At 44.9% G+C, this 25,439-nt stretch overlaps 1 protein-coding gene across 6 annotated transcripts; it reads right to left on the bottom strand.

Annotated features, from left to right (window-relative positions):
- Nucleotides 1-10,734: 10,734 nt before the first annotated feature.
- Nucleotides 10,735-22,948, bottom strand: LOC114907271 (butyrophilin subfamily 2 member A2-like). 6 transcript variants are annotated; one of them, XM_029242757.1, is made up of 8 exons: nucleotides 22,754-22,948; nucleotides 22,142-22,256; nucleotides 21,043-21,390; nucleotides 16,005-16,286; nucleotides 14,365-14,586; nucleotides 13,931-13,951; nucleotides 13,810-13,836; nucleotides 10,735-12,323 (listed from the first exon to the last, which is right to left on the bottom strand). In XM_029242757.1, the coding sequence occupies exons 2-8, from the start codon at nucleotides 22,224-22,226 to the stop codon at nucleotides 11,701-11,703; spliced, it is 1,608 nt and encodes a 535-aa protein (XP_029098590.1). In that variant the 5' UTR covers nucleotides 22,227-22,256; nucleotides 22,754-22,948; the 3' UTR covers nucleotides 10,735-11,700. The 6 variants fall into 6 exon arrangements, with proteins under 6 accessions (XP_029098590.1, XP_029098592.1, XP_029098593.1 ...); XM_029242759.1 differs by lacking the exon at nucleotides 22,142-22,256; XM_029242760.1 differs by lacking the exon at nucleotides 22,754-22,948 and having other exon boundaries at nucleotides 10,735-11,810; nucleotides 22,142-22,594.
- Between the last annotated feature and the right edge of the window lie 2,491 nt (nucleotides 22,949-25,439).

The following is a 25,439-nucleotide window of genomic DNA, read 5'->3' as shown; positions in this document are numbered from 1 at the left end:
AGAGTGAATTTTCTCAAATACAAATCTGATCTTGTCACTTTTTGCTTAAAAATCCCTACATGTCTCCTTAGTGACCCCAACACCCAGTTCAGGCACCTTAATCTGGTCAAGAAAATGCTGTAAGATCTAGTGGCCTCCCTCTTTCCTTCCTCTCAGCCTCTTCTCCCCAGAGCCTCTCAGTCTGTCCAACTCACATGAGAAACACTTTTGAAGTCTTTGGTCTTATCTGTAATGTTTAAAGTAAATTAAACATTTTGCTGCATTACGCATGAAATTAAAAAAAAATATGACTCTAGCTAGACTTTGCCCCGTCCAAGTGAAATCAGCTCTCCAGGAAGATGGGCCAGGTTTATCCTGTGACATGGACAACTTCCTGTTCCCTCTTTGCTGGCACAAATCTGACCTGAATCCTACTGTGTGATGCAGATATGTTTATTTTTGTCTTTTGTTTCCAAGTCTTTCTTCCCCTCCTAAACTGAGCTCTTTGAGGTCTCTGACCTCTTATCAGCACATAGACCGAAGTAGAATTTACAGCTTCAATCACACCCACCAGTCCTTGGCTTTCCTAGTTTGAAATGTGCCTGCCTCATGCTCAGCTCCCATCTGTGCTTAACTTTCAAAAATATCACCGATAATGAGTTTCCTCTCCTCAACACATTCTGATTAGACTTCTATCCCTTGCCCTACATTGTCAAAATATCTTAGAGGAAAATTTGGGGCAGGAGGAAGAGCTTTTACTTGCACCCAAGAGAGCTAGAATGAAAGAAAGGAGCTGGGGAAATAGAGAGCAAATGGTATTCAAGGTATTATGTGGCAGCCAAGGTTCTGATGGATAATATCTGAGTCATTTCGACAGAAACTAGCAGTTTTGGACAATCAGTGGCAGGATCTCTGAATTGTCCAGGCTCAATCAGGGAAGAGACATTCTAGATGCCCCCAGTTTTCATGGCTCCCATTGTTTTTTAGGTGCCTTTGTGATGTGGGGCTACTATGAGCAAATTCCTGTTATTCTGGGGCCCTAGAAACATAAACTGTTTCCTCTTAGACATGAAACCATTTGGGCTGAGGAGTGTGATGTGCTCCTCCGATGACAAGATGTCAGGCCTTCTCCCCCTACACTCCCCTTTTAACCACACACGATTCAAATTTCCTAATATTATAAATTAGTCAGATCCAATGATTATTCTCTTCCTCGTCTTACTTGACATCCAACAGCATTTGACCGAGGCAACCACTTACTCCTTTTTTTTTAAGAAGTAGTTTTTATTCTGTCAAAGTAATTCATGCAAAGCATTTTTTTTTTTTTTTTCCGGTACGCGGGCCTCTCACTGTTGTGGCCTCTCCCGCTGTGGAGCACAGGCTCCGGACGTGCAGGCTCAGCGGCCATGGCTCACGGGCCCAGCCGCTCCGCGGCATGTGGGATCTTCCCAGACCGGGGCACGTTACCTGTGTTCCCTGAATCGGTAGGCGGACTCTCAACCAGTGCGCCACCAGGGAAGCCCATGCAAAGCATTAAAAAAAAAAAAAAAGTATAAAGAGCTTTTAAGAAAAGCACTATTCCCACTTCCACCCTATCCTTCCTCATTCCCTAGGAACAGCCTCTTCAAATGCTTTGTTGTTTTGTCTGGTATTTATCTAGATATGTCTCAGGAGTAACATTTATGTTGCTATTTCTTGATGAATCCATTTTTAGATATTACTTTTCGATGCTCTATCATGAGCAGTGATGATTTCGTTCTTGTGGTGGCTGAGTTTATGTGTCAACTTGACTGGGCTAAGGACTACCCAGGTAATTGGGAAAAGGTCATTTCTGGGTGTGTTTGTGAGGCTGTTTCCAGAAGAGAGAAGCATTTGAATCCGTAAGTGAAGAGACCGTCCTCACCAATGCAGGTGGGAATCATCCAATCCTTTGAGGGCCTGAATAGAATAAAAAGATGCAGGGAGGGCGAATTTGCTCTGTGCTTGAGCTGGGACTTCCAGCTCCTGCCCTCAGACATTAGCACTTCTTGTTCTCTGGCATTTGGACTCTGACCTGGACTTACATCATTGGCTCCCCTGGTTCACAGTTCTTCGAGTTTGGACTGGAACTACACCACCAGTTTTCCTGGGCCTCCAGGTTACAGAGGGCAGATTGTGGGATTTCTTTGTCTCTATAATCACGTGAGCCTATCCCTCATAATAAATCTCTTTCTATATATCTGTATACTGTATATCCTATTGGTCCTGTCTCTCTGGAGAACTCTGACTAATACCATTCTTTTATATCACCAATAGAAATATATCATTTTTGTTCAGTTTCCAATACCATGGTTTTGTGGCTATATTTTTATGGAGCTGAGGATCACATATGATTACATTTACTTTCCTGTACAACTTTTTGTGTTTGAGGGGGATGGGGGAGGGAGGGAGTTAAATGATTCACCTTATTTCCTTTGCTTAGTGTTCCCTGTTCCCATCACAGATTTTCCCCAGCCCTTAACAGTCTCTAAGTACAGTCTCCGTAGTCAAACATCTCAGGTAATTTATTAGTGCTATTACAATCCCTCCCTAGCCCCATTCCCATCCCTCCCAGAGCAGCACTTCTCTAACTTAAATGAGCATATACTTCACTGGAGGGTCTTATTAAAAATATGTTCTGATTTAGGTCTGGACTGCTACCAGGATTCTCCCTGCTGGCTGCTGCCGTTCCACAGGAGCTTTTTTCTCTTCCTTATTCAGAATCCGCAGCTGACGAGGCATCTGCTGCGGAGATGACCCTGGGGGATGGTTCTGGCTGAGTCTTGGGCTTATTTCTTTTGCACGTGGCTAAACCGAGCTAAGACAAAGGGCTGGGTGCGAATGGGCACATCACACATAGCACCGTATCCTGTGGCTTGTAGTGAGCTTTGTGGTCAGCTGCTGTTTCTCACTACTGGCATACTGGTAATAACTAGATGTGACCTCATGATATGTTGACATTATAATACTGACATAACCCCCCTATTTACCAAGCCTGTATTAAATTTATGTGCATCGTGTAGCGATCGCTTTGTAATGTATAGAGATATTGAACCACTGTGGTGTGCAGCATGGACTAACATAGTGCTGTAGGTCAATTATACTTCAAACAAACAAACAAACAAACTCATAGAAAAAGAGATCAGATTTGTGGTTATCAGAAGTGGAGGGTGGGGAGAGGGGGAATTGGATGAAGGTGGTCAAAATGTACAAACTTCCAGTTATAAGATAAATAAGTACTAGGGATGTAATGTACAACATGATAAATATAATTAACACTTGTATAATATATATGGAAGTTGTTAAGAGAATAAATCCTGAATTCTCCACACAAGGAAAAATTTTTCTTTTATTTTGTATCTATATACGAGGGTGGGTGTTCACTAAACTTATCGTGGTAATCATCTTACGATATACATAAGTGAAATCATTATGCTGTACACCTTAAACATATACAGTGCTGTATGTGAATTATGTCTCAATAAAACTGGAAGAAAAGAAATTATGCGCATTGTAGCCCAACAGAGTTTGCATATGTGAATGGGGACTGGAAAGAAATTGAAGAGGTCTGAAGAAGATGCGATGGGATTCTGTGTAGAAGGGGGGTTCGTGGGGGTGGAGTGAGGTTAAATGTATTCCCTGGGAGCAAGAGGCTGAGGTCTGGTTGAGTGGTGACATCTCTGAGTCATATTCCGGGAAACGCGTTTGAAATGGAGAGTTCCTAGAACAAAGAAGAGGGTCAGGAAAGGAACATATGGGAGTCAATAAAATGAGTTTGGATTGTGCAAGGGAAAAATTAGAAGATTTAGGGAAGGGAGCAGTTGTATGGACCACTCAGTTCTTCTTAGAATCTACCCCCTTGCACCCTCTCTTCCCATTACCTGGTGGGGCAAATTCCTCCAAAGCAGGGCTCTATCCACCCTCTGGAGGACAGGCTATAGAAAACATGAAAATACAGAGTTTAGTATTTTAGAAGCAAGCCATGAATTCATTATTGGTCTGACTTCACCTTGTTTTCCTCTTATCACAGATGTCACTCCATGTTCCCTGATCAGACCTTGTCTTAGTTTGAGTTCTCCCTGAAACAGGCCCTCAGACACAGATATGGATGCAAGTAATTTATTTGGGAGGTGATCCTAGAAAACACGGTGGGGAAGGGAAGAAATGAGACAGGGAAGAGCTAATAAAGAGTGTGATAACACCCGGATTACTGTTACGGGTTCCTGGGACTCAATCTTGCTAGGGACTCTCTGAAAGATTGTGTGGAACTGGAAACTACCCAATTCAGAGTTGTCACCGAGGGATGAGAAAGCAGAAGGATTTATCCATAATCCCCTCATTGGCTGAGGATTTTCTAGGTGAACACCAGTAGGAAGGGTATGCTGGTGACCACCAAGGGGAGAGAGAGAGACAGACAGAGAGAGGGGAGACTGAGAATCAGTGAATGTGAGAGATTCAGAGGGCATCTCTTTTTCTCCAAAGAAATGAGACACCGTGGTAGGAATTGTCAGGTATCCCCAGGAGACATTTTTCCACCTGGCCCCTGGTCTCCATTCCCAGCCTTCCCCGCCCCAGCCCCACACCAACTTCTTTCCTGATTATCAACCACCGGTTAGTGTGCCTGAACTTCAAGTTTCTTGGCTTAGCTAACCTTATGGTCATATTCCAAGGGACCTGTATGTCTCCTAAGGAGAATGTTGAGGCAGTTTACCACCATCTCTGTTCTCTCCACCCTCATCAGTGAAATGTTGTCAGTATTTTTCATTTTGTGCGCCCTGAGGCTTTGAATCCCTGGGAGATATGAGCTCTGAGTCCCAGAGAAATGAAAAGCCATTGACCTGCACACGATTGTCCTTTTTTCTATTCTGTAGTAACAAAGAGGTTTCATAAGAGATACAAAGCCTCGTTTATAGAACAATGGAGGGAACACCAGAATTTTCTAAGCTCCTTTATGAGTTTCTTTGGAAAATAAACAGAACTAAACCAGTTAAGATTTGAGTTAAAGATGGGGGAAGGAGGATGGAATGTGAGCATGAAACACACAATGGAGTGACTGTTCCCTTCTGTGAATACTTGATTATTGAAAAATTATCAATAAATCATGAACAAAGAACACTTTTTGTTTCAATTTTTGTTCTGAGAAATCTGCAGGAAGTTCCTCTTGGCTTTAGATACTGAGAGATTTTGTTGTATCTGGAGAACTGAAAGTCTGGGGCCAAATTTGGGGTGGATGGGAGTGAACACTGGAGGCTGATAGTGGGGTTCTGCTTGCCTATGACCATGTTGAAGGCCACCAGCCAAAGCCCAACTGCAGTTGAATGAAATTGGATTTGTCGCTACTTGTTACAGCAGCGTGGATTCAACACACCATGGGGGCTTGGGGGTGTGTGTCTCAGTGAGAGCGTGTGGGAGTACTTATTACAGGATTTAGGTTTTTGTTGGGTGACTTGGGGGAGGTTCAAAGAATGAAGGGTTTGCTCTGGATGACTGCTGTAAGAAAGCAGCGGACTGATGTATGATTGAATATTCCAATTTTTATTAGGAAGTGGAGGAAAAGAGTGGGCTGGAATTTCCTGGTGGTCCAATGGTTAGGACTCCATGCTTCCACTGCAGGGGGCGAGGTTCAATCCCTGGTCGGGGAAATAATATCCCACAAGTCGCAGGACACGGCCAAAAAAAAAAAAGATTTAAGTGGTAAAGAAACAGCAATTACTGCAGTCAGCCGACAGAGGGAAGTGTATGGTCATTTTTGTATCTTGCATGGTGTTCTTGTTTTTTGGTCTGTGCTCTGACATGACTGCAGAGTGGATTTGTTTTTGTCTCACTCCATCACAATCACAGAATGGTGTTGCCTGATGTTGGTGTCTGTGAAATGTTTAAGTGGAGAACGCTGGAGCCACTGCCAGGCTTGTTTCTTTCTTCCTCAGTCAGAGGCTGCCTTTTCCTTCAGATCTAAAGGTATTTGGGGCTTTATAACCTTTAGAGTCCCTTCCGACTTTGAAAAATCTAGAATCATATTTCTAAATTTCTAAACTAGGATGACTTTTGAGTGGAAGTCATCTCAGAGGGTATGGCATCCCAGCACATGTCTACAGATGGGAGGAGTCCTGTGGACGGAAATACTAAGAGAAGGCTTTGAGGAGGACATAGAAATTTGGTTGCATCTTGAACAATGGTGTGAAAGATTGAATTACTGACCTCAATCCTTCAGTCCTCCCTGAATCCTCATCTTTGGTATGGCCTCATCCTGGGCAAGTCACCCCTTGACTTTGCCTTTGCCCACATGATTTGTTTTGGCCAATGGCATGTGGTTGAAAGTGACAATGTGTCTGTTCCAAGACCTCTTAAGAGGTCTTGCGTGTTTCTACTCACTGGTGAACACCATAAGGAACTGTTTATCGTAAGAAGAAACTGCTCTGATCAGCCCTCTAGTCTTAGGAGGGTAGGAGACAAGTGGAATAGTTGCCCCAGCCAACTCATAGAGCTGTTTAGACACTGCAGCTTGAAGCAGAGCTGAGGAGTAGATTAGCTACACTCATCTGACACCCAGACATAGGAACAATAACAAATGAGTGTTATTTTAAGACAGTTAAGTTGTGGGGTGATTTGTTGCTCAGTAATAAGTACCCAATGTAGAAACTGCTTCCTAGAAGTGCAGTGCTATCATATTAAAAAACAACCTTCTAGGGGAGAGGAGCAATATAGAGGTTGGGGTATGCTGTTAGGTGTAGAATGAACTACAAGGATATATTGTACAACATGAGGGATATAGCCAATATTTTATAATAACTATAAATGGAGTATAACCTTTAAACATTGTGAATCACTATATTGTACACCTGTAACTTATATAATATTGTACAGCAACTATACTTCAACAAAAAATATTTTTAATAAAAAATAGAAAACAACCCTCTGAGGGTCTTTGGCTGGGTGTGAAAATTAGACTGATAAAGACAGATGAACAGGAGAAAAGCATCCACATTTGATTGAATTTTTACATGTACATGAGAGCCCTCACAAGAGGATGAAGACCTGAAGAAATGACCAGAGCAGGAAGCTTTAATACATTTTAGGCAAAGAAACAATAAATTTGTGAAAAATTGACATGGCAAAGGGGCTTGGGCTAGGGGTAGTAAATGGTGAAGAAGTAGCAAGGTTTGTTTATATAGCCTTCTCTCTGGTGATAAGGATATCTCCCTTCCTCCTGGTACAGGGAGGGTACCTTTCATATGCGAGATTTATTTCCTGCTTTCAGGGAAAAAAGGCAAGAGCGGGAAGCCTTTCTCCTGCAGTTTTCTCAGACTTTTTGGAGGAGCGTGCCCAATACCAGCTTCTAGAGGCTACCCATTTCTCCAACTTCAAGTCTAGTAGCATAGCATCTTCAAATCTTTCTATCTCTATCCTCTGCTTCTGTTGTTCTGTCTCCTCTGACTCTCTCTTAGAAGGAAATCATTAGGTGTTTTTTTGTTTTGTTTTGTTTTCTTGTTTTTGGCTGCGGCACAACCAGGAATTGAACCCGCTCCCTCGGCAGTGAAAGCGCGGAGTTCTAACCACTGGACCACCAGGGAATTACCGGAAATCATTATGTTTCTTCCTTGTTTAAAATCATACAGTGGCTTCCCATTATATTTAGAAGAAAACACAAACTTCTTTCGCTGCCCCGAGTCTCCACTGATCTGGCTCTCCCTGTTTCTCTGGTCTGCCCACTCTTTCTCCTACTATCCTCTGGCTGCTCTCACCTTTTTGTTCAGGTGGTACCCCAGATCCAATCGCACCCTAGTCCTTTGCCCTTGACATTCTTTCTCAAACTGTGTAGTAAGAGGTCTGGCCTTTGTCCGGGCTCCTGGGAAATAACCTAAACCCTTGGAATTTCCTCAGTGTTGTGTCATTCCTGGTGAGCTCTCTGGATTGTACCTGATCGTTTACTCTAATGAGATGACTCATGGGGAATCACCAAGCCAGAAAGTCCAATCATGTGATTAGGGGGTTGGGGCTTTGGGCTGTGTGCTGTCAGCTTGACTCAGCAAGAGAGAGGGGCTGGAGATGGAGTTCAATCACTATGTGGTCAATGATTCAATCAGTCAAGCCTACATAATGAAGCCTCAATAGAAAGTGTGGCCATCGAAGCTTGAGTGTACTTCCTGGGTTGGTAATACTCCACGCATGTCACCTGTCCTAGTCACTGTTATTTTCCTCAGTGCCTAGACAGTGCTTGGCTCATGGCCAACAGCCAGCGATTGTTGCATGGATGTAAGAATAAGCTGCAGGTGTGTTGACTCATACCAGAAACTGCGTGGATATAAATGTTAGCTTATTTACTGATCATTTTACATGTACCTTATCTGTGTCAGATTACTTCTGTCTCTGATACCAAAGTCCTCTAAGTTTGATTAGTAACCGTAATTGAAAGGTCTGGGATAATTATACATGTGCCTTGTGGTACAAAAGGGTTGGTTTGGGGCCAAGCATGGGGGAGGCTGGGGAGAAAATGAAATGATCCTGTGAACCAGCCTGGCAGCAATGTGCCAGGCTGTTTCATATATGATTAAGGAAAGCTCTTCATGAGTCCAGGGATATTTAAGTTTCACTTTCCCAGAAGTTGGGAAAACTTCTAATTATGGTAGGATATGCCAAGAAGACCTAACTTCCAATATCCCCACCCCATCTCCCTCCTTGGCCCAGCCTACTCTCTCCCACACGGGGATCAAAGGGTAACAAGATTAACCGTTGCCCAGTAATAACCACTGATGATAACTTCCAGCCCATCCGAGGTAAAAGATTAAAGTCTCTCTTTAATCCAACATGCCAAAATCTGAAAAACTTCCACTGGAAGGTCTTGATTCAGAATTCTTTTTTTTTCCCCCTCCTCTTGGGGTTGATCTAAGTTACAGAGCCAAGAGGGCAGGTGGGATCACAGATGCCGTGGATCTCAGCCACTGAGGGTGCTGGGATCACTACGCCAGGCCTGAGCCGTGACACCCAAAGAAGGGGAAGAGTCCCTGGGGGGCGTTCCCCTTTTCTCCATACTCTACTCCACTTCACTCCCAGCCCCCAAACCCAGGAAAAAGGAAATTCTGGAAAATTAAATTACTCATGCTGCTAAGAACGAGTAACCCAGGAATTGCCTGGTGGTCGGCGGTTAGGGCTCAGTGCTTTCACTGCCGGGGCGGAGCCTGGGTTCAGTCCCAGATCGGGGATCCAGCAAGATATGCAGAGCAGCCAAAAAAAAAAAAAAAAAAAAAAGGTAATCCTGCTGCCTGCTGGGAAAAGGAAATAAAAATAATTCTCGGGTGACTCCAGACATCTGTTCATTTGAGCTCTGGTTTTCAGTAAGACTCTGTTTGATTCTCAGCACTTTGCTGCGAGGCTCCAGATAGTCTGCTTTCTACTTGTTTCCTGCCTGTCCCATTCTCAATCTTTGCTCTGACTGTAGGGGTTTATGTTCCTTTAACTAGTTAGTTAATTTCTGCTTTGGGGCTCGTAATGCACAAGATTCCCGATGCTCGGGAATCTTTCTTAGTCCTCAAGTCTCAGAAAAACCATCACTTCCTCCAGGAAGCCCTCCTTAACTTTGCCATCTAAAGTGGTCCCCCTCAGCCCCCACCCATTCCTCTCCATAATATCACCCTGTTTATTTCCTTCGTGACACAATAGACTGTACATTGTCGACACATTAAAGGTGATAAATTTGTTGAGAGTGAATGAATAAGCAAAGATATGAAGGAAGACAGTAAAGGATAGGAGCCGAGTTTTATACTATTTACATATTTTATACAGTGACTAGCAGAGCATTGGGTTCACGCTTAGTTTCAATAAATACTTAAAACATTTGAAATTTATGTTTATAAGGCACCTTAAGGATGAGGCATGATTTATCAAAAAAAAAGTATGAATGAAAACTCTATTTTCCTTGAACAAACAAACAAAAAAATTGCTTTAACTCGCTAGACCTCACTATTTCACTGTGAAATGGGGATCAGTATATTTGCTATGAGAAAGCAAGGATACTGCATAAGTGAAAGTGTTTTGTAAACTATAATAAAAGATATGCAAACCCACTCAAAGCCTTATTTTACAGAATACCAGAACACCGAAAAGCTCTAACTTGCCTAAGATTAATATAGGCAGTTATTAGTAGTACTTGTTTCCTGAATCGCAGTCTGGTGCTTTTAGTTAAAACTGTTCAAATATTATTATAACAACAATACAAAAAATAAAAACAACACATGCACATACACATTAATAAGCCAGTCTTCCATCTCAACAAATCACTTACTTCAATGTTCCTGATTTTTTCCAGAATGTTTCCATTTGAAACTGCAGTAAAACAATTTTGAACTTTTGAAATACCTTTTAAAGTTTTCAGCCAAGTTTTACAATTGGATGGCTGAATTATGTAAAGTCCAAAATACTGCCATTTATGTCATCATTTTAGATGACTGACTCAATTCCAGGATCCTCTATCCTGCTTCTCAAAAGATGTTTTGCAGATTTCTGGGTGGTCCCTGTAATACTTGCAAACAGTCTACAAGATTAATACTATTCCATAATAATGATACTAAGATATTATTTTTCATTTTTGCTCTCACTCTCTCACTAGTGTACAGTTGCATTTTTTAGAGTCTACATGACCTGTGATATCCCAGCACTGAATACAGAGGCAGATGTGAGGATCTAGCCACCTTCGAGAAGCCAGACATTAGATTTGCAAAAACGTTAAAGAACACCACACTTCTCAATAAACTTTATTTTGCATTGGAAACAACAGTTATTTTTCATGAAAATTTTTTTATATTAACCTATAATTGGCTTGTTGCTATTTTTAATATAAATTAATAAATAAATACATTTTAAACATTTCTCAGTTCCAATCTCTAATGCCACAAATATTGATAGATATATAACCCAAATGAGCAAAAGCTCTTTAGGGTCCTCAGTAATTTTTAAGTGTCTAAAGGCAACCTGAGGCTAAAAAGCAGAAAAGCACTGCTCTCCCCACTGAACCTGAACCTTGAGATCCACTTGGTCCAATGCTTACCTGCTCAGCTGGGACCTTAAACCTTAGGCCACTCTCAATAACTAAGTACTGACACCTTGTTTATTGTAGGGACACCTGAGCCAGGCCACGTCCAGAAGTATCCTCATCCTTCATCCTTCCTCATATGGATCTAGGCCTGGGGAGCTTTACTGTATGCCCTGGAAATCTTGGGGGTGGGTGGGAAATGGACCATCAGCTCCTGGGACCCCTTAGCTGTAATGGTGGGGCTTAACCACATCCATAGCCTCGGCCCACCTCTCAGGTCTCACTTCCTCTATCTCTGACTTCCATTTGTGGTTCCCGCTCCCCTCTTACATCCTAGTGCATCCTCGCCCCAGTCCACAGTATCTGACGTCAACTCCAGTCTCAGGCTGAATGTGTCACTCTGACGTTGAAGCAACCGGTTTTCTGCCTGTCACGTTCTCACACTTCTTGGTTGGGAGCTATGTGGCAGCACTTGTGTTCCTGAGACTGGCCCCTGCCCCATCGTTACGTGCAAATGAGTTACTAAAGCAACAGCCTAATGAGGGAGAGATGGGGCTGGGGCTTGAGGAGGTGTCCAGGGGACCTCTGGAGGAGATTTTCTTCCGTGACCAGAAGGAAGGAGGGTGGTTTTCCTCCAGGGGGTGCTGTGCTGTGGTAGTAGAGGTGGCCTGGGCTCTCTACTTGGCTCTGAGACCGGGGAATTGGTCCTGGAGGCTGCGGTGGGTCTCTGCCCTGTGAAGGACCAGGCCGCCCTCAGGCACTGTGACACCCTGGGCCCCTGTAAACGCTGGACAGATAAAGAGGGGGCTGTCATCAGACCCCAGCCTGAAGAAGGGCCTCAGGGGCCCAGAGAAGGGCGAACGGGGACACGTGTAGATGTGCGACCTGTCCCTCATGTTATAGAAGGACACATCTCCAGCTTCATAATCCAGGAAGATGCCCACCCGGCGAAGGCGCTCTTTCAGGGGGAGAATCTTCTTTGGGGAGGACAGGACGCGGTACTTGTTCTCAAACATCTCCAGGGTCCAGAAGCCGTTCTGAGGAACCAGTAGGGCTTCCCCTTTCCTCTTAACACTGTCTCTACAAACACCCACAGCCCAAACCATCACGTTTTCGACCTCCACCTCCCAGTAATGTCTCCCTGAGGAGTAGTTCTCTAGGCCCAGGACACAAGGCTGACAGTCAAATCTCTCTGGGTTGTCAGGCAAGCTCTGCCTGGAGGGACCCCGTCTCACACTTCTCCGGTCCTCTGACAGGAAGAGCTCGGGATGAGCGGTGTCTGGGTCCAGTACCACATCAGCTGCAGAGGAAGTCTCAGGTTTAGGCCTAGGATCTCAGGAGATTGTGAGATTCCTGGTCCCCAGAGAGATCCCAGAAAGCTGGTGGGAGATTCCCCCATGTGACCGCCTTTTCTGTGAAGGCCCCTCGGTCCCAGATCCCAGGCAGCTCACAGAAAATTCCTGAGGCTGCACTTCTATCTCTTAAGTGGCAGGAGCACTGCCTCAGGTCGAGGAGAACTGGGGCTCTAAGAAACATAGAAAGTTCAGCAAATGAGCTGAAATTAATGGCTCCCGCTTTCTCTCAATGTTCTTAGATCTGCCCTCTTTTCTATTCAAAATATATGATCTCTGGGACTCTCTTCAGTTAAAAAGCTTCCCACATGGCTTAAACCAGCAAAGAGGACCTATCCCCTCCCCCTCCCCCAATTAAGCCATTAAGACCAATTTTTCCCTACACAGATAAGGGTGATAAAGTGTCCCTACACTGGTCCTCTGTGTTCTACCAGTTTAACCAGGTGACAACTGATTTAAATGACTAATAAGCGTATCCTTCAAAGGGTAAAAAAGAAGGATAATGTCCCCCAAAGTCTACCTGCCATACTTGCTTGAGAGGTGAGTATGGCAAAAGGTAGTTTTGCCTTAATAACATTGGTGTGACATCTATAGCTATGACCTCTCTGGATACAGGAAATGCCTCAGACCCCCGACTTTCTGCAGCCCTCTCCCATCTGCAGTTACTATTACTTAGTCAGTCTACGTCGAACACAAAATCATTGTGTTAAAATGATTTGCTTCTTTCTCCAAGTTGTTATGTCTGATGGTGATAATTTTGAAATTCGAAAGAGGAAAGGTCCAAGTGCTGTGGGATCTAGTAAAGCCTGCATTCTTTGATGCTTGTGAGCAGAACGTGACAAATCATAAAACTCAAAGTGCTCATTAGGACCAGGCAACTGGACCCTGTGTTCTCCCACCTGCCCAGGTCCTCTCCACTGGCAGGCTATACACAGGGTTATCAGCATTCTCTTGGAGCAGGAAGGTATTTCTGGTCCCTATTTGTACACCCCTCAGCCAGGCCTGGGAAGCTTATTGCTTTTCCCACACGTGGCTCTTCCACTGTGCAGTCTATACCATCTCCCAGGTTATAAATAGCTAAGCCAGTATTGTCTTCTTTCAAAATAATCCAGGATCCAAAGAGCAACAGCTACTAAAAGGTAACCTTTCGGGACATCTATTATGTATGGTAGACCTTTGGTAATCATGGACGAAATTATTCTAAAAAAGAAAGGATGGTGGGAAGTAAGCTATAGAGTTGGTTAAGAGCTGCGGGGCTTCCCTGACAGCAGAGGTAGGCTCCGGCACTGGGTGGGATACTGCTGGTGAATCGACCCCAGGCTCCTGCCCCCGCTAGCCAGCCTCGGGTCTCCTTGTTCATCTCCTCTAATGTGTCCCGTTGGCTGCCTGGTGGGGAGAAAGCTCGGGATCTGAGGGAATGTCAGAGGCGCTCACCCGCATGTAAGAGGCTTCTTCTCCATCCTGCAATGGGACAGGCAGAGAGGTGAGCTTCAGGAGACAATGCAGGGCAGAATGCAAATCATGCAGGGAGTAGTTCAGGAAATGCTCAACTTACGCAGTTCTTCATGAAGTTGCTCTGAAAAAGAAACAGAAGCAAATGAATGTCCTCAAGAGAAGAACTAAGAGAAATAGAGTTTGTCTTAAATGATGATGGCTGGTCTTCTATTTGAATACCACTGTCCACCTCCCCCCGCTGCCTTGGGAATTGTCAAGATACCAGAAATAACATATGATCAGGTGGCTGGATATTATCAGTACTTATTTGGGTTTGCTCTTGTCAAACAATATAGGACTATACGTAGCCAGGTGAATGGATGCAACATTTGCAGAATGGAAGAAAGCGAGGTCTGAGGGATTCATTACTAGGACACGAAGAGTTCTAAGCCCTTGCCGCTGCCTTTATTCACGTCCTCTCTCTCTTTCGCACGCTTTTAGCTGCCCGAGCTGTGTCCTTTTGTATGACAGTGAACTGTCTTCCTACTCTTTTACCTTTTATTAGACGTTCTTTCTCTTTTTCCACACGTTCTTTCCCCAGTTCCTTACGTGCAATTTCTTTCTCTTCATTTTCAATCTCTATTTGCATGGACAGAAGCTTTTTTTCCATTTGGAGTTTCTTGACGAGACAGATGCTCCCAGCGATGATAAGGAGCAGAGAAGGCAGGATGACAGTCAGGGCCACCATCCAGGGAGATGTGCTGGGAATAAAGGATTCTGAAAAGGGAGCCCAAAAGTCCCATTTAGTGAGAGAAAGGAGCCCTGGGATTAGAGCCCTTCCGGGCGCAGATCTGAAGAGCGCCTACCCTGCACCCCTGGCCCCCACCAGGTCCCTGCTCCATCAGCTTCTCTTTCAGAAACCCCAGCTAGGGAAAGAGACTGTGGCTCTGCACTGGCTCACCCCACAGTGATGGCCAGGGTTGGGGCCCCAGCAGACAAAAAAGCAGTAACATCTGGAGTCACCATGGGTAAGACCAGGGTGACTAAAAGCTAACCAGCCATACTGAATCAGCACGGCCACCACATGGTACAAGCCACCATCCCTTCTTGCCTGGAATATTGCAATGCCTTCTCCCTGCTTCTGTCCATATCCTCTGCGGTCTGTCCTCGGCACAGAGGCTTAAGTGAGATCGTGTTGTTTCTCTGCTCAAAACCCTGCAGTGTTTCTTACCTCACTGAGACTAACAGCCAAAGTCCATTTGTGGCCTACACTGCCTCATATGATCCAGATCTACTGTCTCTCTGAATTCATCTCCTCCAACTCTCCCTGCCCTCAATCCATTCCAGTGATACCTGTGTCTTGGGGGGATCCTTGAAAATGCCAGATATGCTCCTGCCTCAGCCCTTTGCATATGCTGTTCCTGCTACCTGGCTTGCTCAGTCCTCAAACATCTGCATGGCTCACTCCTCACTTCCCCAACTGCCATCTTTTCCGTGAAGCTTTCCCCGATCGTCCTATTTACAATTACAACTGCCTTATGCCCCTGACACTCTCTATCACCCCCCCTCACTAATTTTTTTCTATGGTACTTATCACCATCTGATATAATCCACAGTTTAATTAATTATTTCACTCCTTGTTTTAATTCATGATTTCATTTATTGCCTTCTGCTGTTCTAGAATGTGAGCCCCATGAGGGCAGGTATCTTCATGTATTTTGTTCACTGATTTACCTTCGGTTTCTAGAACAGTGTCTTGAACATATGAGACGCTTGTTCAGTATTTAATGAATTTATGAATGTCTACAGACAGAGAATTTCTCCAGCTCTGTCCCTTTGGAAATCTCTTGGGCAGGAAGGCAGGGCTTCAGCAGATACTACCTGCCATAGATTTATGATCGTTCTACATGTTTGAAAATTGCTGCAGGATAAGGACCATAACAGAGAAAAACAAAACAAAACAAAACTATCAGATTTACCCTCAGAGAAGAGGCTTCTTACTCCTGTGTTTTGAGGTGATTTGAGTTTCCTCTTGTGACAAGGGGAGAGGCCTCAGCTCAGCTGTAGCCTCTAGCTCTTCAGTGCCCAGGACCCTTCCACTCCACGCCCCTACTCCCATCCCCATGCTGGGCTCCGGTCTGTCTGCTGAGGATCCCGCCTCCATGAGATGAGCCTCCAGAGAGCAGGGAACTAACCTGGAATGAAAATCACAGTTTCCTTCTCCTGGTTGAGCAGGGTGTTGTTGACGGAGCAGGTCACGTTCCTCACAGACTCGTCCATGATGATCACAGCCATGGTGACCATGAAGAGGCCATCTGCGTTCGTAGTGTAAGCCTCCTCCAGCGGGGGCATGATCTCACCATAAGGGTCCCTCCACACGGCACGGGGCTCTGGGTACCACCCTACAGATGTGCATTCCAGCCGGATGCCTCCATCCTCGTGGCCCTTCATTTCAATAACAGGCTTAGAACCCAGGCCTGGGGAGAGAGACCAGCTAAAGAGGTAATGGTGTCTTAGCCGAAGTGTCTTAGCAGATCAGCTGTTAGTGATGAGAGCCAAGGGAAGCCGGGAGAGAGCAAGAGGCTGGTGTCCAGAGAAACTGATGACGCACATTCCATTCTGTGAAGGGAGAAAGGAAGGAAGGAAAGGAGGGAGGGATGGAGGAAGGAAGGAAGGAGACAGTAAGGAGGAAAGGAAGGAAGAAGACCTTGATGTTGGAGAACACCAGGTGACCAACATGTCAAAAAAATTGTGAGATCTCTAAGTGGGGAAAGGATTACATTGTACTTTTCTTTGTGCTCCACCTACGGACCCCATCACAGGAGCAAGCATTTATCTGCCTCCTAATAAATATTGGTTGATTGATTCATTCAGCTAGAGATTTTAATTTTCTCACTTCCGGGTGGGTGTGTCCACTGTGACCAGAAAGAAGCAGGCTTTCACTTTCTGCCTGAGAGGACTTCTGCCTGAGAGGACTTCTCAGTAGCTCTGGCTTCCTGAAGTTCTAGGTCAATACAATAAGGACAGAAACCTGCCAGGCTGGCAGAATCTTAAGAAACTTTTTGAGTTCAAGGCACTGACCCTCTTCTCCTGGTTTAGGGCTTCACATCGCCACAGCTGTCTGATAATCATAAGCAGCTGTTGGTTTTTAGGAAAATTGACGGAGCCAGTGTGCAAAGCCAACCCTTACCCCAGTTCAGAGATGTTTACCTTCCAGTCAATTGGGCTCCGTCAATTAGGTAATTTTCTTACAGTCCCTTGACATCATTCCCCTATTAGATCTGGATGCTCCCGGGATCCTTAAGATAAAAACATCGCCTCCTTGGGCTTCCCCGGTGACGCAGTGGTTGGGAGTCCGCCTGCCGGTACAGGGGACACGGGTTCGTGCCCCGGTCCGGGAGGATCCCACGTGCCGCGGAGCGGCTGGGCCCGTGAGCCCTGGCCGCTGGGCCTGCGCATCCGGAGCCTGTGCTCCGCGGCGGGGGAGGCCACAACAGTGAGAGGCCCGCGTACCACAAAAAAAAAAAAAAAAAAAATCACCTCCTTAATGTCAGCAGATCATCGTCGAAAGTCCTAAGAATCTAGACTCTTCCTAACTTATTCTATCTTTCAGAGAATCCTCAATAAAAGAGAATACTGGGTAGGAGAGAGCTGCAAATGCATGGTCCTGGGAGACTTCTGCCCCTTTAGCCAGGTATCTAGCAATCATCCAGACTTCTTTTAAGGAGTTCCTTTGTTAAGCCTGTCCAACCAATTATACCAAAGACAAAATTAAAGCAGTCACTTAAGCCTTACTGCTTCTTGCTCAATTTGATCTTTTCAAGATGGAAAATAAAAAACAACTAGTGGCATATTGAAAGGCTCACACAGAAACTTTGAAGTGGGATAAGATTCAAAAGAACTTGGCCAGATGGAAAGAAATCCTACAAAATGTTCCAGGGCGGGGGTTCGATAAGGGCAAGCAGGAGACAATAGACTTAAGGACAGAACCAGCCAGCCGATTAACCAAACTGGAAAACAGTAAGCAAACAAGCAAACAGGTGTACACCGACTCGCTTCAGAGTGGGGCAGGTCAGGGTCTTGTTTACAGGGGAAGAATGGAAAATGCCTGCCACATACAAACACATGGTGGTCAGCTCTGTAGTGCTGTTGTGAACAGAGTCAGGACACAAGGGTGGAGAAACCCTTCTTCCATGATATTCTATATTAATCAGATACAAAGCTGCCCTTCTGAGTAACGAAGATGGGATCTCCTGCCAGTCACGTTTGAGGCCCACTGGGAAGGTCGCACTGTCCACAAACCTCCATTGGTCTGGTGGACTGAAATGCCATTGATTTATGTGTGTCTTAAAGGCTTTTCCATTCTTCAAACATTTCTTTTAAAGTATAATACTCTGACACCGGAAGTGAGGTCATACCTTAAAGCCAATAAACTTGTAGAAATCCCAGTTTAAATGCCACTTCTATCCTGAAGCCTGGCCAAATTCTCACTCATTTTCTCTGTGGGACCACTAAGCTTAATATATAATTTACATGTCAGTCACTCACACGACAACTAGTATTTGAGGAAAGGGAAAGAAGGTAAACTTAATGTTTATCAAGAAATGAGATGTCCATATATGCTGTAGTTTCCTGGGCAGTCCTTGTTGATTCCACTTGTCCCTGTGCAATTATTGACAGTGCCTCCTCTCACTCTCAAAAGTGTGCAGTTTGAGTGATAAACTATATGGTCCCCTATCAGGAGCCTACACGCCCTGTGTTGTGCTAGATGGGACTTCACACTGGATGCTCTCAGTAGCCCTAGACGTGCATGGCTCACTTCCTCACTTCATTCTAGTTTTGTTCAATCGCCATCTTTTCCGTGAAGCTTTTCCTGACCATTCTATTTCTAATTACCTTACCTCCTTGCCTCCTAGAACTTTCCATCTCTTCCCTGCTTTATTATTTTCTATAGTACTCATCGCCATCTGATATAAAATCCAGTTTAATTATTTCATTTATTTCTCTGTGCACCCTCCAGAATGTGAGTTCCACGAGGGTAGGGATCTTCATGTACTTTGTTCACTGATTTATCCTCAGTTTCTGAAACAGTGACTTGAACATGAGATACTTGTTAAGTATTTGTGGAATGAATTTATGAATGTCCTCAATAAGGGGTGCGCAAGGGTAAATTTTTCCACTCTGATTTTGATATCAGCCATTCATCTTTTTCACCCCTTCATTTTACAGCTACTTATTAAGTGCCTGCTAGGTGCCAAGCAATTTGCTAGATGCTGGAGACATAGTTGTGAATAACTGCTGGTCCTGATTGTGATGTGGACTATTAACGCTTTAAAAGATTGTCTAGTAACAAAAACCTGAATGAGTACTTTTTAGTGCTGTCTACAAAAATTTTCAGTTCACCTGGGCCCATGGTTAGGCTTGTACTTCCCTCTCCTGTATGGTTAGGCATAACCATGTGACGTGCTTTGGCCAATGAAATGTGAGTATAAATAACATGTAGCACCTCCCAGGCAGAAGCTTTACAAACCAGTGAGTAATTTTCCGGGCTCTCTTTCCCTCTGCTCAGGTGAACCACAAAGCTCCAGGCAGATCTGTATGAAGTAGAGCCCCACCAGACTCGGGAAGGATATATTTCATGTGTTAGAAACAGACCTTTGTTGATTTAACATACTGAGATTTGAGGGCTCCTTGTGACCAGAGCATAACCTTGACAATCCTGACTAATGCATACTTCAGAGATGATTAAAAGCATGGACTGGTAAGAGGCTCATGGAAAAAGGTTAAAAAAAAGCAGATCTCAGGCTTAGAATAGAGATAGCTCAGGCCCATGTGATGACCACTTACAGCTTTATGGAGCAGATTCATTTAATCCTTCAATAATATTTGTTGAGCACCTGTTATGCTCCAGGGTCTGTTCTAAAGGTGTGGATACAGCAGGAGAAAAACAGAAAACAATCCCTTATGAAATCTACATTCTAGTGGAAGAGCCATAATAATCTGGATAAATGCGTAAAATGCACATACGTAAGAAGGTGAGAGGCGCTGAGGAAAACAGCAGGGAAGGAGGGTAAAAAGGGTCAAGGATGGTGTTTGATCCTCACACGTGTGGAAAATAACTTATGAAAAAGAAAAAAATAGATTGAAATCACATATGATGAAAAACTTCTCTTTGGACTTAATGAAAAAGGTATGGAGCATCATATATGACTGGCAAGAGTGTATATTGGTACAAACACTTTGGAAAACAAATGTGTAGTACCTATTAAGGATGTATATTTCTCATTATACAGCATGTCTCTTCCTAGGAACCTGTTTAAGTTGGGGATTTTGAGAAGTGGCGTGTTGTGGACTGAACTGTGCCCCCGCAAAATTCGTATGTTGAAGCCCTAACCTCCAGGCCCTTAGAATGTGCACATATTTGGAGAGAGGGCCTTTAAAGAGGTAATTAAGTTAAAATGAGGCTGTTAGGGTGGGCCCTAATCCAATCTGACTGGTGTCCTTATAAGAAGAGGAGATTAGGACACACAGAGAAAGACACCAGGAACGTGGACCCACAGAGGAAAGGCCACATGAAGACACAGAGAGAAGACCACATGAGGACCCAGTGAGAAGGTGGCCATCTGCAGGCCAGGGAGAGAGGCCTCAGAAGAAACCAAACCTGCTGACAGCTTGATCTTGGACTTCCAGCCTCCAGAACTGTGAGAAAATACATTTCTGTTGTTTAAGCCACCCAGTCTGTGGTCCTTTTGTTATGGCAGCCCTAGCAAACTAACTCGGTCAGTAGAAGGCAGTGTTCTAGTTCTTGACATGAGCAGTGGTTACATGGGTTATAGCTCATAATAATTCAGTAATCTGTACATTAATGTTCTATGAGTTTTTGTGTATGAGTATAATACTTCACAATAAAGATGTCTAATTCTAAAACATGTTACTGAGGAAGACGCTTAGAGATCTCTCACAAGTAGGCATAAGAATAATTTGTAGGGATTCAGCATTCGCCCCTACTCAAGGTGACAGCTGAGTTCCGTGTGTGCGTCTCAAGAGTCGATGCCCACCGTTTAGCAGAGCAAACCCACTCACTGGGTCCTTGAGCAGGGGAAAGCCACCCTCCCTGTTTAAAAGGGATTCTAGGCAAAAATCTGCTAGTCTGCAGGGGGCCTGAGGAGAGGAGAAAAACTTTCCCTAAGAGTCAGGCTGTAAAAAGCAATGGAGCAAAATGGAAGGTCGTACCTGCCACCATCAGGTACATGATGGCCTCGTTGTAGGATCTGCCTTCTTGGAAATAACAGCGGTAGATGCCATTTTCGTGGGCTGTGACGTTGTGTATGATCAGCCCCACGCTCCCTTTGCTGATAGCTTCGCTCACAAAAGTTGTTCTTCCCCGGTACTCCTCCATCTGCTCCTCCGTTCTCTCTCGATGGCCCTTGTACACGAACACTGCAGGGGAGAACTGCGTCCGGAACCACCGCACCTCCATGCCCTCAGCGTTTTTCTCAGGTGACAGGTGGCAGTGTAACTTGGTGTCTTCTCCCACCATGGCCAGAATTGGATCAGCTGGTCCCAGGACAGTAAATTGGACTGTTCAACAAAGCGGTAGAGTCAGACAAGGGCACCAGCCATCAACTCTTTAAGGTGGGAAAAGAAGTGGATATGCCAGGGCACAGACATGTTCTTTCTAAGGGGCTTCCTGGGCTCAGGATTCTGGGGGCCAAGAGATGTGGCTGGTCGATAGTAACAGACACCTAGCAGGGGTAGGAGGGGTGTCTATTGAAGATGCTAATGCTTCTTGAACAACACATTGAGAAGCATACCCTGATACCCCCCATGGACCCTGAGCTTACACAGATCTTTTTCTATTTCCCAAACCAGCACAGTGCCTGGAGTATACTATAAACTTGATTTGTCCAATATGATAGCCACTAGCTAGTCCCAATTGGAGTGTGCTGTAAATGTACAATACACATAATTTTGAAAATTTAGAAAAAAATGTTAAGTATCTCACTGTTAATATTTTACATTAATTAAAAGTTTAAATAATAATATTTTGGTTATGTGGAGTTAAAATAGATTATGAAATGTTGTTTTATCTGTTTCTTTTTACTTTTTTAAACGTAGCTACTAAGAATTTTAAGTTATATATACAGCTCGCCTTTTGTGGCTCTCACTGGATTGCTAAATGGAGGGCGCTGGGATCCGTTCGAAGACCGTGTGCAGAACGAAAAGGTGAGCGAACACAACTGTAGCCCTTCTTTACCCTTCCTCTTTGCAGACTGAAGTGCTGATTTTCCTTTCTGAGAAGTTGATAGGAGTTAGTGGCATGCACCCCTACCTGAGACCGCTGCAAACAAGCTGAGGAGGTGGAAGAAGAGAAGGGAGCCTGGCAGGGAGAAATGCAGAGAAGCAGCTGGCTCCATAAGCACCCACGAGAGGCAGGGACGGGAAGCCTAGAGAGACGTGGAGAATCAGCCAGGGAGACTCGGCACTACGGTTCTGATCTAGGTCAAACTTTCCTGTAACCCGTGTTGGTTATCATCAGCGCCCCAACTGCTGTCTTGGGCAGCCCCCTTCCTCTGCCGGTTCAGGTATTTCCCGATAGATGGCTTCATTAAACATTCCAGGGAATAAGCCAGCAATACAACGATCGGGAAGACAGTTTTCCGCCCTCCTCGGCTCACTTCTCCGGCCAGAGTTGAGTTCCTTCAGACGTCACTTGATATTCTTCCAAACCCATCCTCCCTCCCGTCCCTTCCTCCTCGCCGCGAATCTGGCTCGGCACCAAGTCAAGCCATGGGTAGAGAGCCTCCCTCCCCTCACCCCCGCCCCCGGAAGCATCCCCTACCCGGGACCCCGCCTTTCCCCTTATCAGGTTCTGTTCCTCCCGCCTACGGCCCCCCACTCCCCGCCCCACCCCGAGCGGTAGCGCGTCCCCTCCCTTTCTTACCTTCTAGAATTAACTTCTGCGTTTTCTTTTCTCCTCTGACGCTCAAATGATGATTTTCCGGTTGTCCGTCTTCCCCCTAAACCCGCCCATGGGCACAGGCACAACCAGACCAAACCTTCCCGAAAGCGGAGAAGGAACTTTTCTTCGCCTCCTGTTAGTCGCGGCCTGGGACCCGGTGCACTCGGGGACCACAAAGTCACAAGATCTCCAATGAATGATTTAGAGCAGGCCGTGGGTCAGCCAGCCAATGGCATCCCTGAACCTGCTTTCTCACCAGTTACTGGGTAGAATACACAGAAACAGCTTAGGACTTAAAAACGCACAGCTGCACGGAGCCTTTAAAAAACTTCCCTTTTTCTTTCTTCAGAAGCGAGATACTTTTCATTTTTTTATTGAAAAACCTTGAGATTCCCGGAGGATTTTGGCGTTGCTGCTAATCACCAGGAGAGGCCTGCCGTGTGTAGAAGTCTGTGTGTGTGTGTGTGTGTGTGTGTGTATAGTGTTTGGGGTTGGGGGTGTGATGACGTAAGCATAAGCATATCTCACAGCTTCACATGTTTCTTAGTCTTGGGTGGGATGGAGCCCAGTTGCCCACATGATAACCAACTGATTAATGGACCCTTTATGTAATTTTTCTCTCAGTTGGCTTTTCTCTTTTTATTTATTTTCGAACTTGAGTTTTCTGGGATCAGTTCTCAAGTAGACAACGTGACTCCGAGTCCTTGACTCAGAGTCAGCTTTTGGGGAACCCAAACTAAGAGATGGATTCGGTAGAAAGTTCACCAGACATCATCAACAGTGAGAATTATCTTTTCTGCAAAAGGACACTCTGACATGTATACCTGGGTTTAGTAAGTGAACGAAGGGCTACAGATAAAATGTCCAAAGAGTCACTCATTGAGATTCACGGGAACCTCCAATCGTGGAGGCCCTTAGTGTATACAGGACAGAGGCCTCCTCCAGAGTGAGTGAGGCTGTGACTACGTGTGCTAGCCTGAAGAGTTCACACCAGAATCTTTACAACCTGTGATTATGACACATTACATGGCAAAAGAGACCTTAAGGTTATGGATCTTAATGTAGAGAGATTATCTTGGATTCATAGGAAGATTATCCTGGATTATCTGGTTGGACATATCTAATTACATAAATTCTTGAAAGTGGAAAAAGGCAGGAGAGTCAAAGAGATTCAGTGGAAGAAGAAACAGGGTGGATTCAAAGACTGAGAGGGATTCAATCTGCCATTACTGCTTTGAAGCTGGAGGAAGAGGACCACAAGCTGAGGAACGTGGCAGCCTCCAGAAACTGGCAATAGCCCTCAGCTGACAGCCAGCAGGAAATGACAGTCTCAGTCCTACAACTGCAAGAAACTAAATTCTGCCAACAATCTGAATGAGCAAGGAAACAGATTCTTCCCAAGAGCCTCCAGAAAGGAATGCAGCCTGCAGACACCTTGATTTTAGTCCGCTGAGACCCATGTTGGACTTCTGACCTACAAAGCTGTGAGATAATACATTTATTTTTTTTTAGGTCACAAAATTTATGGTAATTTATTATGGCAGCAATAGAAAACTAAGACGATAAGGACTTTGTGAAAATGTTGCAGTGAGGTAAATTGTGAAACTGTGGTGAGTAAACCGTAGGGGCTTAAAATCTAGAAAATGCTCAGTTGAAGAGTGAAGGTTATTAACACATTTATTTAACAAAGGTAACTTGACAACCACACGCCCTGTGACGGGACACGCTGTCCCAGAACATACAGTTTAGATTGTAATACTTGGAATTAATGATGAAATGTTTTGGTTTAAAACCATTTGTACTGTAACTGCTTTTATTGCTAACCGTTTGACTTGGCTGCTGTGAAATTGAGCTTTGCTTCCCAGCATAATGTGAACAGGAAGACACTGGGTTCCGGATGGCCGACCCAATAGTTCAAAATTAGAACGAACATCCTGTTACCCTGGGATATAAAAACCACACCTGTACAAGACTCGGGGTCTCACCCTTCTTTTGGTGAGGCCCCGATCGGTTTGTGCTTAATAAACGCCTATCACTAATCTACTTTTGATTTGCACTGGATATTGGTGTTCTGTCTTGGTTCTGATTCCTCCCCGAGGGAAGTTCGCAGGTGTGTGCAAGACCACAACAGCCCGGTAGAGGGGATACACTGGTGATGATAATGAAGAGTAACTTCTGCCCGGTACCCGTCAGCTGCAAGGAACATTCGTTAACTTCAGTCAGGCGTGGAAATATCCCTTTCCTGGAGATGGACTCTACAGTGTGATCAAAATACTGCTAAAGTTCATCTAACTTCATTCCTCCCAAATTCTTGTTCCACAGGCAGTCTTTAGGTATTAAGTTAGGCTTTCTAGAGACCTTAAACTTAGGAGGACTGCTTCTGGCTCCGGGATTACTTATCACATTGGCCGGGGGGTGGGGGTGGGGGGGTGGGGAGGTGGAGAGGGGGTGGGGCGGTGGTGGTACTCATGCCCTTTAGTAGTTAAGATTTTGGCCTTTAGTCCCTTTGCAGTCCTGTGTGATGCAGTCACTGTGAATTCATTCTCTGGACCAACTCACCCGGCAGAGCCAATGCAGCGAAGCACTGGACCTATGGCTCTGACTGTTGACCTTGAAGGAACCCAGTGGGGTGTGGCCTCCATAGACACCTACAGTGATCCTTACCCTG

Source organism: Monodon monoceros, unplaced genomic scaffold (assembly GCF_005190385.1).
Source record: "Monodon monoceros isolate NGI ecotype Baffin Bay Population unplaced genomic scaffold, NGI_Narwhal_1 Super_Scaffold_3, whole genome shotgun sequence".
NCBI classification, from domain to species: domain Eukaryota; kingdom Metazoa; phylum Chordata; class Mammalia; order Artiodactyla; family Monodontidae; genus Monodon; species Monodon monoceros.
Note: the sequence above shows the minus strand (reverse complement) of the source record. Positions and strands in the feature narration are given on the sequence as shown.